The sequence below is a fragment of the Symphalangus syndactylus genome, chromosome 13 (assembly GCF_028878055.3).
Source record: "Symphalangus syndactylus isolate Jambi chromosome 13, NHGRI_mSymSyn1-v2.1_pri, whole genome shotgun sequence".
NCBI lineage: Eukaryota > Metazoa > Chordata > Mammalia > Primates > Hylobatidae > Symphalangus > Symphalangus syndactylus.
In genome coordinates, this window is record NC_072435.2 from 106,105,901 (window position 1) to 106,124,683 (window position 18,783).

Here is an 18,783-nt window from a genome sequence, read left to right on the forward strand (position 1 = left end):
GATATAATGCTGGTCAGGTTTTGGCCGGGCGCGGTGGCTCACGCTTGTAATCCCAGCACTTTGGGAGGCCGAGGCGGGCGGATCACGAGGTCAGGAGATCGAGACCACGGTGAAACCCCGTCTCGGAGAGGCTGAGGCAGGAGAATGCGTGAACCCGGGAGGTGGAGCTTGCAGTGAAGAGAGATCGTGCCACTGCACTCCAACCTGGGTGACAGAGCGAGACTCCGTCTCAAAAAATAAAAAATAAAGAAAAAATAATAATACTGGTCAGGTTTCTGAGGAGGACTGTCACCTGGAGCATTTAATGAGCAAACTTTCTCTTTGAAATCAACAGTGCAGTTCCTTTTTTCCCTCCAGTTTTCTTGCATATTCTTTGGAGCAGTTTCTTCTGACCAGCAAGAACACTTCAACCACCCTTTCGACAGTCTGGCAAAAGCAAGTGACAGTGAAGAGGACATGAATAATGGCAGTTTCTCTATATTCTAATCCTTAATGATGGCTGAGCTGGCCCCCAGCCCAGTGACTGGCTCATTTGCCCCTCAAGCACGAGTTTGCATGTTTAGTATCTAAAAGAGGTTGTCCAGGACTTCCTTTTAATGGAGGATGGGCTTTTAAACCACATCATCCTGTACAACAACCATATCTAGAAATAGCTGTTTGTCAAGTATATGTAACTTGCTTTAAATCCATTATGCTACTTGGGAGGCAGAAGTTTTCTGTGAAGGAAAAAAGCCCATTAGACTTCTTCAATGCACATTCACCCTAGAGCTTTTAACATCTTTGCTAGTTTTATAAAGGTATTTAAACTTTATTCAACAGCCATTTGGAGTGCCATCAAGATGGCTTGAAATGGAATTTTGTGATTTGTAGTCAGGTATCTTTTGTATTTGATTGCAAACATTTGGATTTTAGTTTTCTCATGTAATACCATGGCCTTTTTTGTCCATTGTTTTTTATATTTTAAGACTTTAAGTAGAATAAACCCTGGAAAAAAGATGAGTAAAAGTATATAGTCACCTTCACTTGTTTTTTTTAGATAGAGTCTCACTTTGTCACTCAGGCTCAAGTGCAGTGGTGCGATCTCTGCTCACTGCAACATCTGTCTCCCGGGTCCAAGCAATTCTCCTGCTTCAGCCTCCCGTGTAGCTGGGATTGCAGGTGCGTGCCACTATGCCTGGCTAATTTTTGGTATTTTGTAGAGACAGGGTTTCGCCATGTTGGCCAGGCTGGTCTTGAACTCCTGACCTCAAGTGATCTGCCCACCTCAGCCTCCCAAAGTGCTGGGATTACAGACTTGAGCCACCGCACCCAGCCTGGAGTGTTTTTACATATTGTAAAATTTTATTTCCTAACCTCAAATTGTTGATTTTCAGATGTGATTTTTTATTTTGCAGTGTGCTGCATAAAAGAATTTAATGGAAGTGGTACCAAATATTTCTGTATTATCTGACATAGAACAGTATCCTCCACTGCCAAGACAGCCTGAGTTTGGAGTGGAATAAGGTGGAAGATAAATGTCTCTGTTCTTTGGCTCTTTAAGAGTTAGCTTTTTACCTGCACAAATGGACTAAAAAATCTGGCACAAACATTGTTATGTAATGTCTTATGATGTGTGCCTCTCCCTCCCCCAAACCTGTTTACAGTCAATTATAACCTGACAAACGAGACTTTTGTAACATTGTTACATCTTTCTGAAACCTTCAAACCGTAAGGAAGTGTTAACTGGCAAGCAATTGTACGTTAGACTTTGTGAGAAATTCATAAAGGTGGCTGAGTGGATTAGCCTGCTTTAGAACTGTGAATAGAGTTCTAACTGAAACCAGAATGAATTTGGCTCTTGTAGCTTAGTAATGAGTCATAGCTACCCACCATAACCTAATAAAAACTCAAGTTCATCCCAAGACGTTCCTTACTGAATGAAAATGGGCCTTAACCAAGCTTTTTGTGGTAATTGGCAATGCCCACATAATTTCAACTAAGTCCTTTCATCACATGGTAGGGGAAGATTTATGTATCTTATGCTTACACTGATGATTAACACTGAATTTCTGGTATTTCTAACAAATGCAGATGCCTACACAGGGAGCTTTTATACACAAGAGTAACTCTGTAGGTCTCTGCTGAGGATAACATTTCTGGTTCATTCATTGAAATAGGCAGAGGGGTTTAGGTCTTGAAGGCATCATCATCAGTAATAGCCTGGATGCAGCACTGGACTATTAAAGATAGTTAATACTGGCAGGGTGTAGTGGCTCATGCCTGTAATCCCAGCACTTTGGGAGGCCCAGGTGGGCAGATCAGTTGAGCCCAGCAGTTCAAGACCAGCCTGGGCAACATGGTGAGATCCCATCTCAACAAAAAATACAAAAATTAGCCAGGCACTTTGGATTTTAGAATTTGGATACAGAGTGCTAAGTTGAAATAGTCATGTGCTTCATAACAACGTTTTGGTCAACGATGGACTGCACAGACAGTGGTGGTCCCATAAGATAATGGAGCTGCCCTATACAGGTGTACCGTTTTTTTGTCTTTCATACCATAGTTTTGCCGAAACATTTCTGTTTAGATATACAGATGCTTACTGTTGTGTTACAACTGCCTACAGTATTCAGTACAGTAACATGCTATACAGGTTTGTCACCTAGGAGCAACAGGCTATCCATATAGCCCAGATGTGTAGTAGGCTAGACCATCTAGGCTTGTGTCAGTACACAGTGATGAAATTGCTAAGGATGCATCTGTCAGAACATCTCTGTTAAACAACACAACTGTACACCAGATTTTTTTTGTAGCTTCCCTCTATACTATATGGAAGGTGCAAAGCCTCAGCTGGGAAAAAGTTCTATAATTTACATTCAATTGTCAGTCCATTTTGATGAATTTCTGAGGAAGCTAAACTGATGTAGTGAAGCAGCTGGAGCCAGTTAAAGAAGTAGCATATAATCAATCAGTGCTAGAATGACTAGGAGGCTTGGAAATGAGGACCTGATAGTGACCAACAAACTCAATGTCAAAGGCTGCTGTCTCATTTAGTTGCTATTCAAACCAAAAGAAGTACACAGATTCGTATAAATACTATATTTATTAAATATCTTTACAGTTTATTTAAATGTATTTACAGAACTATTCCTGCATAAGTTATAATTCAGACATCCAAATTCAGGTAATTGCCTCTTGGGTAATAAGACAAATAATGATAGTCTCAACAGAAAAAAAGCAGCTCATTAGTATACACACAGATTCTAATTTGCTTCATTATTTAGCCATCTTTGCCACAAACTACCTGCTAACAGTTAAAATTTTGACACGGACACGTTTTAGTTGAGAAGTTCAATTTTGCAAAGAATTTAATTTTAAATAAATAGAATCCAAATATGTCCTGCTTCATGTTTTGTTTTATAAGCAGATTTTGGTTTTTTGATACTGTAAAATTTTTAAAATGCAAAAATGTGATACAGTTTCCAGAGAAACTGAATGCTGTAGCTTCTACCAAAGACAGCTGGTATAAGGTGACCTAAGAACCATGAACTCATCCAAAGTACAAACGTTTACAATTCGAGCCAATCTTGTTTATATTCTCCCAAACACTCAAAGCTGACTCAATAAATTCCCACGATTCCTGCCTAACTTGTTACTTGGTATGGTGGGCTAGTGGTACTGAAGGTGGTTTCCATCTCCGGGCTACTGTCCTGTCCAGAACACACACAGCTGATAGGAGAGGACGCTCTCCCATCATGCAAAGCTTGAAACCCAGTTTCTAATCTAGATACAGCCCAACCCCAGACATGCATACCTGGAATGGATTCTTTTGTGATTTAGTACCCATCAACCATGTCAAGCAAGTACAGTAACTCAGGACAAATAACTTGTTCCCCCTGCATCCCATTTCTTCTTTTAGTTTTTAGAGCCTATGGGCTCTACTGCATCTCCATTTGGTAATTTTTTTTTTTTTTTTTGTGCGCAGGCAGCTTAAGTTCATAGGAAGAAATAAGGTTCTGATATGTTTAGAGTGCACATTTTAAAACAACAAAATAAAAATTTCAAGCATGTGATAAAAATATTGATTTTTATAATACAGTATTGCTTTATAAATATAGATGGAAAAGCTATAAACTTTACTGGTCTTTGGTGCATCCAGAGAGGGATAATTTGCCATTTGTAAATTAGAAATCCAAATTTTTTCTTTTGTTATAAAAGTCCATTACATGAGGCAAGTGTGTGTGTGTGTGTGTGTGTGTGTGTTGCTTAAAATACAATTAACACACACATCAGGTTCAGAATCAGACCCAACAAGTGGTACAGCACAGTAACAACCCATGGAAGCTTGGGTCTGTGACCTGGAAAATTCTACTATGGGTCCAACACAGCCTCTGACCACTGAGAGTAGGAGAGGTACTTGTTAAGCAGCACTCCAGCTGACCCCCCAGCAGTCATAAAATTAAGTGCATAACACAAAAAGAACAGGGGAAAATAGAGAAAATATTTTATGTCACTAATCTATAGGCCAGATCCAAAGCCAATTCCACTGTGAAACTCAATTCTTGCCCCACTACTTTCAGTATCACTGGAAGGAACACATTGTCAATTTCTAACAATCATTTCTCAAAAAGGTAAGCTGAGTAAATAAGTTGTATAAAACACCATCAATCTAGCTTTACAAAGATTGTGTTTGACGGGTTAAATGAGAGCAGAGAAAAACCAGAAACTTGACGAGCACTGCTCTTACCAGGAATTAAATGTAGGCGTTGGAAAATGAATGCAAAATATATCCAGATCATAAGGCTACATACCTCTTACCAAAAATAATTGAAAACCTAAACAAAAGAGCTGAAGTTGTCAGTCCTAATATAAATGTATTCATTCTTACAAAACCCTTCTGGATGCAACTTTCTTTACTTTTTAAATACACAGAGACTGCAAATAGTTTGTGCAAAATAAATACCCCGCCACTTGCCACTCATGCTTCTGTGTTTTATCATACATAGCATGATGATTTCTCCTTAAATAGAGTCTCCCTCCAGACCCCCCACCCCACCCCCACCTCGTCTACCAAAGAATTCTGTTTTGTCAAGTTAGGGTAGTTAAGGCATTCTGACATGTAATTAAAGGTGATTCAAAATAGATTATCTAACATTATGCCAATTTAGGAATAGTAGATAAATTACTGAACGGCTTACAAATGAATAACTCATTCTTATTATAAATGAAATGCCTGTTACAAGCATGATGCATTGAAATATAGTAATGACATGTACATGGTACATGTTAAACAATTTTAAATAAAAGCTTGACAGTTACTCAAATATACAGTACAAATTCACAAAACAAAATCTTTTAAAACAAGTTGAGGTAACCTCAAACATAAATTTTAATGCAATAAACCAGGGAGTCAGTATCTCCTTTAGAGAAAGACTTTCTATATTCTCAAGTAGATTCTCATCAGGTTTAATTGCATTCTCATCTATACACCAATGTTACCTGACTTATATATAAAACATGGCTTTAATTTAAGGATTTCTAAGTATTTTTTTCTACCACCAAGTTAATGAAGGAAAAAAACTGACCCAAAAATATGTATCTTTACAGCAGTCAACTTGTACACAAAACTTAAAAATAAGTTTCAGCTTGCAGATAATGGGAAAACTGAATGCGGGGTAGTTTTGTAAGGAAACTATACACTGCAAAATGGCTATTTGGAAACTGTAAACATTAAGCTTGATTCAGAAACCCCTAAATTTCCATGTGGGGTAATTGTAAATGTCAGATCATCACTGGGAGTTTTCCTCATGGACGTCTGTGCTGCTGCCGCTGCACACAGTGCTCTCTCCACATGGACTCACTGGATTTGGTGCATGCGCTATAGAAAGCAAGGCTACTAATAAAAGGTCTGAGAGTACGAGTATGGGTAGGTAGCATGACCATTGAAAGCCAACACAATTCAAAGTTACAGCTGTCTGTTCTCAACCCTTCAGGCCTTGGGCCCTAGAGTTCCCATTCAGGGGCATCCTATCAGACAACTAGGAGGAATTTCAGCCATAACATTAAATTTCTAGGCTTTGAGGGGTTTTACAACCTTGAGTAATATTTCCATAAAAAAATACTGGTAAAGTGTCTCCCCCACCCCTCCTGGAGATCAGGCCTTAGCCTGTGATTTGGACTAATCAATAAACTGCCAAAACTTTAACCACAGGAACACAAACATCTTTTTTAAAAGCATGAAATATTTCCGTCCATAGAACTAAAATGGATTTTTCTCCCGATTTGTAACAAAAAAGCTTTTGGGATCAAAACTATAACCCAGAGCAATGTTCTAGAGCAGAATCATAAGCCCCTGAAAAATAGGAGTTTATAACAAAGACATAAAGCCACACCAATCATCGTAACAAAGACTATGCCTGTGGAGTACACATGTGACATTTCTTTTGATGAATAATGTATGTTTCTAGTAGATGTATCATTACGTACAATTTGTGTTAGACTTGTACAATCCCTTTAGCACACTAGGATTTTGAATTCACTTTACCAACATTACTCATATTCAATACTTCAACTACTTTGAAAAGTAACAGCCACGGTGGCACTGAACACCTCCATCCCCATCATGGAAAGAACATCAAGAAATGAAGGCCAATCTTCAAATCCTGGATCTCTTCAATTGCTGCCGGCAGATATGAGCTAGTGAATGATAGTAGTGGTTCTCAACAAAGATCTCAATGGGTCTCAAGAAGACAGCCTAAAGACTTACATCACTGGCCATTGAGATCAGTGGCAAAGAAATGTGGTCCTGCCAGCAGGATCAGCACACATGGCAGGGGAAATTTGGGATGATGAAAGGCAGGACTTGACACCTCGGCTAGTCTGTATACTCAGCCACTATTGAAAGAAGGACGGTGATGTCATCTGGCTTTCCACCTACAATGAAAATGAGAACCTATCAGTATATTTTAAAAGGAAAAGTCAATAAAAAATGTGTACTTAAATAAGTACTAGGAGACAAATGCTTGCATTCCAGGCAGTTTTGGTTTGTCAGTATACCCTAGTAGAATAAAGAAAAAAATATTTGATAAAGAAAAACAGTTAAACAAAAGTCCAAGAAATTACATGAAACTGAAGCTTAAAAAAAAATAATCTTCCCTGCTCCTTTACAACAGCTCTACTGAAACAACCACCACACCCTCTGTTCACATCAATCACAGTGAATCTGACGAGAAAGTTACATGCTTCTATACCCACAATCCTAATTTAGACAGACATATCCAATGTTTTGAAAATAGGAATAGCCTTGTATTCTAATCTGCCAAACAGCTATGGCATGCACTTTTTCTATTTTAACATTTTTTGGAGGACTAAGAAATGTTTCACATGTCATAAAATTATGTCAACAAGAAACTAATTCTACTAGCTCTCATTATGCTAGCACCAACATGTCCCAGCCCTGAGACGGAGCCACTGGGCTGCTCCCAAAGTCACACATCATGCAATAGATAGGACAAGTCTTCAGTCAAGGGCAGTTTCACATTGCTTCCCTCTTCAAACCCTGCTGTGGCAATTTGTCAGGCAAATACTGTTGAGTCTCACAAAGCCAGAGGAAGGGAGAAGCGAAATGTCAGACTTGTGAAAGGCAGAATGTTAAACTGTTAGGAATGTCCACGCACTCTGGGCAGAGCTCGGAAGCTTTTTGGGCTCAGGTCCAAGCACTGCGGTGGCGGCAATAAAGGGCTTCAGGTTCCACCTGCCTCTGCGGCCAGTGAGGTTCAGTTCTGAAGGGCATGCTGTGTGGGGAAGACATGACGACATGCACTTGCTCTCGTCCTCCTGACCTTGCTGAAAGCCACAAGTGCACAGCTTGGGGGCTGGGAGAGGACACCTCCACAGTCTCACCCAGAGCCCAGAATGCTCCACTCTACTGACACCATGTCCCCATTCAGTCCCTATGACCTTCCCAAAGAATGCTTACCTCTCACATTCAATCCATTGTCACATGCAAACTGTGCAAAAGGTGACATATAATTTGGGTCATAGGCCAGCTCATGAGCTTGCTCAGCAATGCTTCTGGCAGTCTGTTGTATACTCTCGTAATTTGAATTCTAAGATAAAGCATGAGGAAGTTATTTTACCATAATGCTCAAGACAGTAACATTTATCTCACCACCTTTTCCATCATTTAAGTTTTATTCTAGTTAGAAAAGACATTAAAACATCATGCCCTGGCTAATATGAACAAGACTCCAGTGCTGCCTGCACAAGGTATCAATCAGAAAGTCCTTTGCTTTGGTGGCCTTAAGCCCTAAAGTTTGGATTTTCATTTTTGCTTTTTTTCCCATTTGAAATTCTTAAGGTATTCTTGCTAAAATAGGATGAACTGAAAAGGCAGATTCTGATAGCCTTTGAAGGATACCACAAAAGCTTCCCTGCTTAGGAACACAGCCTGGCCAACCCCAGTTTGCTCTCCAAGAGCTACCAGCTGCTCTAGTGAAAATACCTTCAGAATTTTGTATCAGGAGGAGATTCCTGTCTAGCTGTGAAATCTTGGGCCATACCTTTATCCTTGCTGCTCCAACTTCCTCATCTGCACAATGGGGATGGGAAGACGACGTCCACTTCAGCTCTAGTTTCAGTATAATGACAGGTCTCTGCTTCAACGTCACCTCCTCAAAAAGGCCCTCCTTGACCAATCTATCTAAATTAGTAGCAGTCCCTTCTCTCTATTCCCTTATCCAGCTTTGTTTTTCTTCTTATTTAGCACCCACATTACATCATAGATTTACTTCCCTGTATTTATCTATTTTCCTCCACTAGGATGTAAGTTCCATACAGGTAGGGACTGTGTAGATTCTGCCCACCACTGTGTCACCACACAGAGCATAGTGCCTGTGACAAGGAAGCACCTCACACTGACTGCACTCCACAGACAAGGCGTGGCACTAAGGAGTTCCTACACAGGGCTGTAGTTAATCCTCACTGCAACCCTTTAAAAGAGGATCTTTAGGATGCCTCATTTTATGTGAAGAAAATACTGCTTAAACAGTTTTAAGAAACCCTCAGATCTCAGCAACTTCAATAAATAACAGAAAAAGACAGAAATGTACCCAAAGTCATACTGGTTAGAGGTAAAGACTCATGAGAAAAAGACTCATTTTTCCCAGAGTATGTTCACAAAGCCAGGAAAAAATTGAAAGCCTAGTTTTCACCTCCTTCCTCTACGGGAGAAACCCAAACTATTTGGTTACTGGTGGCAGCTCAGGTCACACTGAGGTTTCCAGTGGCCTGCTGCCTTTGGCTGGCTCTGGCATGACTATTTCCTGTCTTTGCCTGATTCAACACCTGCTGGGTGTGTTAGAAGAATAAAAGGAGAAACAACCAGGACCCAACACCATTAGACACCATTAAAATACAAATAAAGATACAAACAAGAAATGCCCTCCATCTAGACTTTTCCTACTTTTACCAGCCTATGAAAAACTTGGGTAGGAAGCTTCTTTTTCCAAGTGCTCCAATTATTTGAAAGACCAGAGCTATTATTATTTTCCTGAAATTTACAAAATAGTTCTTTCCAAAACTACAAAGAGATAATGCAACTGAATCCACAAAACTCAGCTGTCTACAGAGGGCCACTTTTCCCAAGAGCTAACCTTTGAGTTAATTACCTTTAACTTTTTTAGCTCCTGAAGGATCATATAATCAGGCATGTTGTCAAAGAGTCCATCTGTTGCTGTCAGGATAATGTCTCCTAACTGGACATCAAAAGACGTGCTATCAGCAGCATCCGGACTGTGGCAAGGACAGGGGAGGGGACAAAGTTAAGAAGGCCCTTTAGAGATGAGTTCAAAATGTCCTACAGGCACTATTTTACAATGTAATAAGCTTTACTGCAAGAAAAACTAATTTATTATAATGGAGTCAATTTTTTAAAAAAGTCATTCTGAAACTCCCAACCCTGAAAAAAGTTAACTGAAAACTCTAATATAAATGTTTCAAATTTTTAACTGAAACTGCCGAGTAAAACCAAGTCTGATGATTAGTCACAAGTGGCTGAGGAGGAAGGGTTCTCTTCTGAGTCAGATCTAACACACCTCTAAAATCCTAGTGGAAATGAGTCTTTATTCCTAATTCTTTACAGCCGAATTCCATCCTCTCTTTTTTTTTTTTTTTTTTGGAGACAAGTCTCGCTCTGTTGTCGAGGCTGGAATGCAGTGGCACGATATAGGCTCACTGCAACCTCTGACTCCTGGGTTCAAGCAATTCTCCTGTCTCAGCCTCCCAAGTAGCTGGGACTACAGGCATGTACAATAGTGCCTGTAGGACCACAGTCATGCATCACCATGCCTAATTTTTTTTTTACATTTTTAGTAGAGACAGGGTTTTGCCATGTTGGCCAGGCTGGTCTTGAACTCCTGACCTCAGGTGATCCTCCTGCCCCGGCCTCCCAAAGTGCTGGGATTACAGGCATGAGCCACTGTAATCACCAGCCACCCAGCCCACTTATTCACATATTTCACTCATCACTTTCCTTGGATATTTGAATCTGGCTCCTGGGGTGCCATAGTGAGGGTGGGAAGACGAATACCTGTGGAGAACAACATGCCAATCTTTTAAGAATTCATTCACTGCTGGGTGCGATGGCTCGCACCTGTAATCCCAGCACTTTGGGAGGCCAAGGCGGGTGGATCACCTGAGGTCAGGAGTGCAAGACCAGCCTGACCAACATGGTGAAACCCCGTCTCTACTAAAAATAAAAAAATTAGCCAGGTGTGGTGGCACACGCTTGTAATCCCAGCTATTCAGGAGGCTGAGGCAGGTGAATTGCTTGAACCCGGGAGATGGAGATTGCAGTGAGCCAGTGAGCTGAGATCGCGCCACTGCCCTCTAGCCTGGCAACAGAGTGAGACTCCATCTCAAAGAAAAAGAAAAAGGAAAAAAAGAATTCATTCACTTGCCGGTCGCGGTGGCTCACACTTGTAATCCCCGCACTTTGGGAGGCCAAGGCGGGCGGATCACCTGAGGTCAGGAGTTTGAGACCAGCCTGGTTAAAACCTGTTTCTACCAAAAATACAAAAAATTAGCTGGGTGTGGTGGCACGCACCTGTAATCCCAGCTACTAGGGAGGCTGAGGCAGGAGAATCACTTGAACCTGGGAGGCAGAGGTTGCAGTGAGCTGAGATTGCACCATTGCACTCCAGCTAGGGCAACAAGAGCTAAACTCCGTCTCAAAAAAAAAAAAAAAAAAAAAAGAATACATTCACTGGAAATAGCTACAGTGTTTTGACATAGTAAGGACTCTGTGTCTCCCAAGGGTCCCAAAGTGCTCATCATACATAGGTATTTATTACTGTGCCTCGTGTAACAGGTCTTCAAGAAATATCTTGGTATCTTGACCAGGCGCAGTGGCTCACACCTGTAATCCGAGCACTTTGGGAAGCCGAGGCAGGCAGATTACTTGAGGTCAGGAGTTCAAGACCAGCCTGGCCATCATGGTGAAACCCCATCTCTGCTAAAAATACAAACATTAGCCAAGCATGGTGGCATGCGCCTATCTCAGCTACTTGGGAGGCTGACACAGAATAGCTTGCTTCAACCCCAGAGGTGAAGGTTGCAGTGAGCTGAGATGGTGCCACTGCACTCTAGCCTGGGCAACAGAGCAAGACTCCATCTCAAGGAAAAAAGAAATATCTGTTGCGTAACTAAATGAATGAAGCAGCAAAATATTTGACTCTCCAAACTGAGGAGAAAAACTCTTCAATATACTGTTGAAGAAAGCAAGGTGAAGACGGTGTGTCGTATGTGCAACCATTTCCATAAAAAAAAAAAAAACGGCAGAAAGACACACAGACATGGATGCTTCTATATGCAGGGAATAGATGTGGAGAGAATCAAAGAAACTGCTCATAGCGGGCTGTGGGTGGTGGCTCATGCCTGTAATCCCAGCACTGTGGGAGGCCGAGGTGGGCAGATCACCGGAGGTCAGGAGTTCAAGACCAGCCTGGCCAACATGGTGAAACCCTGTCTCTACTAAAAAATACAAAAACTTAGATCATGGTGGTGCACGCCTGTAATTCCAGCTACTTGGGAGGCTGAGGCAGGAGAATTGCTAGAGCCAGGGAGGCAGCGGTAGCAGTGAGCCGAGATTGCGCCATTGCAGTCCAGCAGCCTGGGCAACAGAGCGAGACTCTGTCTCAAAAAAAAAAAAAAAAAAAAAAAAAAGAAACTGCTCATAGTGGCTACCTTTGAGGAGAGAATATGTGGCTAAGGGCAGGAACATGAGGCAGATGTCTCATTAAACTTTTTTGTGTACAACTCTTAAAAAAAAAACAGATGGAAGATCTTTTTCTGACAATGCCTGATGAAAACAGACATAAAAATGGGGGAAAACCCCAGGTGGGGAGAAAAGATCCTATATTCAGAGATCATGGCCTCCTGAGGCTGGTTCTTGGCGACTTCTTAAGGCCAGTTTCACTCCTTCCAAGCCTCCCTGGGGAGGGAAAGGTGAGATCTGATAATCTGCCTTAACCTGTAATTAAGGAGCAAGAGCCAGGAAAGCAAATCGGATACTGACCTGGAAGGGAGGTACCAGATCCAAAGCACCCTAAGCTCCACGGAAAAACCCCAACACTTGTGTAAGCAACATGTGACAACATTTGTGAAGAGAAAGCATAAAAACTAACAAACAAAACACACATGCCTATAAGGATTCACACTAAATGCACTCAGAAAATTTCTGGTTCATCTTCACTTGACTGAGGAAAAAGGTGGTACATGTAAAGTTCTGCCATGTGCTGCTGCAGGGAACTGACTTTCACTTACATATTTAGATAATCAACATTTTGTAAAAATGTCTACTAAAGGAAAACCTGTAAGTTAAGGTTAAAATAATATTCTGTAGATAAGAGGGACCATTAACTAAGGAGATATATGCAGCATGAAAAACAAAAAAAGGAAAAAGACTGTAAAACTGGGGGAAATCAGGTCAACTCTTTCTGTGGAATAAAAAGAAAACAATACAAGACGCTCTCATCTGCTCAGCCTTTGAAAGCTAATCAGATTCTAGAAGTGTAGATTAATGACCAGGTTGGCACTGAAGCTCTGTTTTATGCTGAGGTTTTTCTTTCCCCAGGAGTGTCCTTTGCTATTCTGTCTATGAGTCTTGCTCCCATTGGACAGTTCGTCCTCTCCTAACACTCCCACCCATGAGCTTGGTGTTCCGCCAGCTGCAGTTTTGCCCATTTTGATTGAACATACTGTGCTGCTGGAAACTTTTGACTGCACTGAAACATGAGCTGAAATCACATGCTAGCGAGCTGTCTCTGGGCTCCAGGGGAAGCCACCTCCACCTCGCTGGCATGCCGGCAGAGTACTGCCCCAACCTGTCTGTCCCACAGACAGTGTGTGAGGTATGGCAGGGCTGCTTTGGTGCTTGGAAGCCCAACAAGAAGAATCAAATGAAGAAAAAATTAAAGCACCAGTCTCCAAAAACTGTGATCTGAGCTTGGGCTCTACGGAGGCCTTGGGGTTCAGAGTTCTCCCCACTCCAGTGGGGCTAACAATAATGTAGATTACAGCCAACTTAAGAAGGGCCTAGAATTAAATACTCTTCCAATTATGGTCACCTGCCTACTTTTACTTTTTACTTTCGGATTTAGGCTGGTGACCATAATTGGAAGAATATTTAGACTTTTAACGGTAAAAGTTACTTTTACTACTAAAGTTAATTTTTAGATGGGCAATACTGAATATTTAATTATATAACATGCTCATTCCAGTTTAAAAGATGGCAATAATAATTCATTTTATCTTAGTTTGGACCTAAGAGCTGGTTTAATGAGAGCTATTAAGTAGAGATAAGTACTTGCTAGAATGCTTCTATTTTTACAAAAGGTTCATTGTCCATTAATCAACATTTATGAATTGCCAGTGATGTTTGTGCCAGGTCCTATAAAGCTATAAGATTGTTAAAGACACTGAAATCTGAGGCTTTGCCTTACTCTGGACACTCATCTAAGAAAAGATAAACTGTATTCAAATTTACAAGAAAAAAACAAACAACCCCATCAAAAAGTGGGCAGAGGATATGAACAGACACTTCTCAAAAGAAGACATTTATGCAGCCAAAAAACACATGAAGAAATGCTCCTCATCACTGGCCATCAGAGAAATGCAAATCAAAACCACAGTGAGATACCATCTCACACCAGTTAGAATGGCCATCATTAAAAAATCAGGAAACAACAGGTGCTGGAGAGGATGTGGAGAAATAGGAACACTTTTACACTGTTGGTGGGACTGTAAACTAGTTCAACCATTGTGGAAGTCAGTGTGGTGATTCCTCAGGGATCTAGAACTAGAAATACCATTTGACCCAGCCATCCCATTACTGGGTATATACCCAAAGGACTATAAATCATGCTGCTATAAAGACACACGCACACGTATGTTTATTGCGGCACTATTCACAATAGCAAAGAGGTGGAACCAACCCAAATGTCCAACAACGATAGACTGGATTAAGAAAATGTGGCACATATACACCATGGAATACTATGCAGCCATAAAAAATGATGAGTTCGTGTCCTTTGTAGGGACATGGATGAAACTGGAAAACATCATTCTCAGTAAACTATCGCAAGGACAAAAAACCAAACACCGCATGTTCTCACTCATAGGTGGGAATTGAACAATGAGAACTCATGGACACAGGAAGGGGAACATCACGCTCTGGGGACTGTTGTGGGGTGGGGGGAGGGGGGAGGGACAGCATTAGGAGATACATCTAATGCTAAATGACGAGTTAATGGGTGCAGGAAATCAACATGGCACATGGATACATATGTAACAAACCTGCACATTGTGCACATGTACCCTAAAACCCTGAAGTATAATAAAAAAAAAAAAAAAAAAAGAAAAGATAAACTGTAAAAGTCAACTCAAAAAAGCACCGTCTTGGCTGGGCGCAGTGGCTCATGCCTGTAATCCCAGCACTTTGGGAGGCCGAGGCGGGTGGATCACGAGGTCAGGAGTTTGAGACACGCCTGGCCAACATGGTGAAACCCTATCTCTACTAAAAATACAAAAATTAGCCAGGCATGGTGGCGGGCGCCTGTAATCCCAGCTACTTGGGAGGCTGAAGCAGGAGAATCGCTTGAACCAGGAGGCGGAGGTTGCAGTAAGCCGAGATCATGCCATTGCACTCCAGCCTGGGCAACAAGAGCAAGACTCTGTCTCAGCGAAGGGGGGGGGAAAGCACCATCTTGGAATGTTCTTGACAATTTAAAAGTGAACTGAGAAAAGATGTGAGAAAGAAAAAGAGAACACCTCAATAACATTATCAAAGAACATATCCAAGACCACTTTTTTTTAAAAGACAGGGTGTCACTATGTCACCCAGGCTGGACTCCATCGATTTTCCAGCCTCAGCCTCTCAAGTACCTGGGACTATGGTCCTACACCACTGTGCCCACCTCAAGACCATTTTGGTTTTATTGTTTTGGTTTTTTTTTTGAGACAGAGTCTTGCTCTGTCACCCAGGCTAGAGTGCAGTGGCACGATCTCGGCTCACTGCAACCTCTGCCTCCTGGGTTCAAGCAATTCTCCTGCCTCATCCTCCTGAGTAGCTGGGACCACAGGCGCCTGCCACCACGCCCAGCTAATTTTTGCATTTTTAGTAGAGATGGGGTTTCACCATGTTGGCCAAGCTGGTCTTGAACTCCTGGCCTCAAGTGATCCACCCGCCTCAGCCTCCCAAAGTCCTGGGATTATAGGCGTGAGCCACTGTGCCCAGTCACTTAAGACCATTTTGACTCCATTTCCTGCAAGTTCTATTTGATGCATGTAGTAAGAGGTCTAGAGAATCAGGAAGTTACTCTGATAAATAACGCAGATATCTGTTTGTGCTCTTCCCTAACAATGTATGCAAAATCTTGTATAAGCAATGGCATGCATGAACAATGACTCATTTCTCCAGCACAATTTAATAAAGTACTGTATGTACCATGTGGTGTTGATATGAAAAATTGATATTCTGTAAGCCTGAAATAGTATTTTCACGGTCTTGTCAAATTATTGGGTATTTATCAGAATTCCACTTAGCTAGATTACCTAGTTCCAGAAAAGTATCTTTCAAAGTTAAACTAAAAGGTCCTCTTGATGAGAACATTCTCAGTGTCTTCTTTTCATGGAAATGCCTACCTCACTGCATTCAAGGGGTACAGGAGGGGACTATGAATGAGCCACGTCCTGCTCACACTTAATGGCTGAGAGGGGAGATTACCTGTCGCTCAAGACGACTCCCTCGGCTTCGGGAGGAGCGATTGAGAGCTGGAATGGAGTGTTGAAGTAATGCTGCTGCTCATCTGATCGGTGCACGACTTCACCACCCCTGACAACCAGGAAGCCTGAATCGCCCAGGTTTGCTGTGTGTAAGCGGTGGCTGGTTCTGTCCAGCACCACGATGCAGGCGGTGCTGCTACCTAAAAACAAAAATCATCTCCATTTATTTTTTCTTCCTAGGCTGCCTTTGCACACACATTTTAACACATGACCCCAAAGAGCAACACACCGTAATTTGAATCTCCTTTGCCTGAACAGGACCTTTCTTAGTTATGCTCCACATCCTCTATGAGTATCAATAAAATCCTGATCACGGTTAACATGGTGGGGAAAGAAAAAGGATTTGTATTATACATAGTAATTGGGCCACAGATGATCTGAATTCTTCCATTTGCAGAGACAGAAAGCAATAAAAATGACTGGTATTTAATCACACTATTTCATTTCAACAGTGCTGTCATCTATGCCAAATGCTCAAAAGCATGCTGTTGAGATATTAAGTTTTAATACTTCAATGCCAGAATGAAAATGTTACATTTTTCCCGACATTTCTTATTAGTCATTGGCAGGAAGCCTTCTCCACAAAATTCACTAACATTTAAGACAGGGCACATAACTACAATTTTAAACCAGATTTCCATCTGTTGAGGTCATGAAGAATTTTTATTGGAGACTAATGACTCACTCACTATGAGGTAACAAGACCAAATTTCTGCAGGCAGCTTGTGGAATCAACCTGTTCATTTGACAGAGACTCTGGGCAAAGAACTCTGCATAGCTTTGCTGTGCACGGGCCACAGAATCTTTCCTAGACTGAAAGGCTAACGGCACAACTAGCAGAGACCACTCTCAAGTACTAATAGTTAAACCTATACCTACCTCCACCAGAAAAATGGCAACATAGAAAAATAGGCAGTTCACAAAGAAATAAGTGTAGATGATCCGTAAATATATGAAAAAATGACCACCTCACTAGCAACGCTTTTCACCTATTAGTTTAACACGAGTCAAAAGAAGATAATGCATATTGTTGGCAAAGCGTAGGGAACATGCCCACTGCACAGAACATTCATTCTGCGAGAGTGAAAAGTAAAAGGAAACAACTTTCCTGGAGGGCAAGATAGCCCTGAAAAATGTACCTTCTTTCATCTAGCAATTCCATCTCTGAGAATTTATGCTAAGAAAATAATTAGAGAGGCAAACAAGACTTAAGTACAAAAACATTGCTTAAGATGAGAGGAAGAACTGGAAACAATCTAAACATCTAAAATAAGGGACTGGTTAAATAAATTACAGTACATCCATACAGTGCAAAGATATACCATCACGTAATACTCAGGAGTACAGGCTCTGGAGTCAGCCTGCTTCCTGCCTGTGTCTGAATCCTAGCTCTGCCACTTCCCAGCTCTGTGACGGGGCGAACTACTTAACCTCTCTGTGCCCCAGTTTCCTCATCCACAAAAACAGGGATAACAGTAAGTACCTCATAGAATTGTTTCTAAGAATTAAAACTAGTTAAGTCATGTCAAACCCTTACAACAGATAGTGTAAGCTATTTTATAGCCATTAAGATTATGTAAAATATATTTGAAAGGAAAGATAACTTTAAAATAAGTAGATTACAAACTCATATGAAAGTTTCCTTAACAACAACAAAAAAAAGATGATGTCAAAACTTAAAGAACTGTACACCAAAAAAAGTAAAGTTTACTAGAAGTAAATTTTTTTTTAAAAGCAATAGGCAAAGTCTAAATTATTAAAATGATAGTTAAAAGGAAAACAAAACAAATGGGCCATGGAACCAGCTGTATTAAATCCCAGTGTGCCATCATTTTCCAGTTATGTGACCACGGCAAGTCACTTATTCTCTCCAGACTTGTTTCTTCCTAACAAAATGGAGAATAGGTCAGGTATGGTGGCTCATGCCTGTAATCCCAGCACTTTGAGAGGCTGAGGTGGGTGGATCACTTGAGGCCAGGAGTTCAAGACTAAGCCTGGCCAACATGGTGAAATCCCCTCTCTACTAAAAATACAAAAAATTAGCTGGGTGTGGTGGTGCATGCCTGTAATCCCAGCTACTTGGGAGGCTGGGGCACAAGAACTGTTTGAACCCGGGGGACGGAGGTTTCAGTGAGCTGAGAATGCACCACTGCACTCCAGCCTGGGCAACAGTGTGAGACTCTGTCTCAAAAAAAAAAAAAAAAAAAAAAAGGTAGAGGAGAATAAAATTAAGTACCTATGCATTTACCTCATGGGGCTGTTGTGAGCACACAGTAGACTCAATTCAAGTTACCATTATTCTATGCACACATACACACAGAAAATCTGAAAGCATAATCACTCAAATATTAATAGTTTTTTTAGTGGGATTATGGGTAATTTTTATTATTTTGTCCTAACAAAGTAATTTAAAAACACTTAAAAATATACATATCTTTCTCATGCTAATACCCAGAAATTCCA

General features: G+C 41.1%; 2 protein-coding genes across 12 annotated transcripts in view; one reads left to right on the plus strand and one right to left on the minus strand.

Annotated features, from left to right (window-relative positions):
- RAD9B (RAD9 checkpoint clamp component B) overlaps window positions 1-1,667 on the plus strand; it is a 35,383-nt gene extending 33,716 nt beyond the window's left edge. For 6 of the 11 annotated variants that reach the window (XM_055236378.2, XM_063614502.1, XM_055236382.2 and 3 more), the window contains one exon: window positions 1,037-1,374. In XM_055236378.2, coding sequence (XP_055092353.1) covers window positions 1,037-1,366 — 330 coding nt within the window. In that variant the 3' untranslated portion in view covers window positions 1,367-1,374. Of the gene's footprint in view, window positions 1-357 lie in introns of all 11 variants that reach the window. The other 5 variants (XM_055236388.2, XM_055236390.2, XM_055236380.2 and 2 more) reach the window with 4 other exon arrangements.
- Window positions 1,668-3,063: 1,396 nt separating this feature from the next.
- The window catches only part of PPTC7 (protein phosphatase targeting COQ7), a 49,893-nt gene continuing 34,173 nt past the window's right edge, over window positions 3,064-18,783 (minus strand). The window contains exons 3-6 of the mRNA XM_055236391.2: window positions 16,262-16,460; window positions 9,648-9,771; window positions 7,958-8,087; window positions 3,064-6,912 (exon numbers count right to left, since the gene is read on the minus strand). Coding sequence (XP_055092366.1) covers window positions 6,854-6,912; window positions 7,958-8,087; window positions 9,648-9,771; window positions 16,262-16,460 — 512 coding nt within the window. The 3' untranslated portion in view covers window positions 3,064-6,853. The remainder of the gene's footprint in view (window positions 6,913-7,957; window positions 8,088-9,647; window positions 9,772-16,261; window positions 16,461-18,783) is intronic.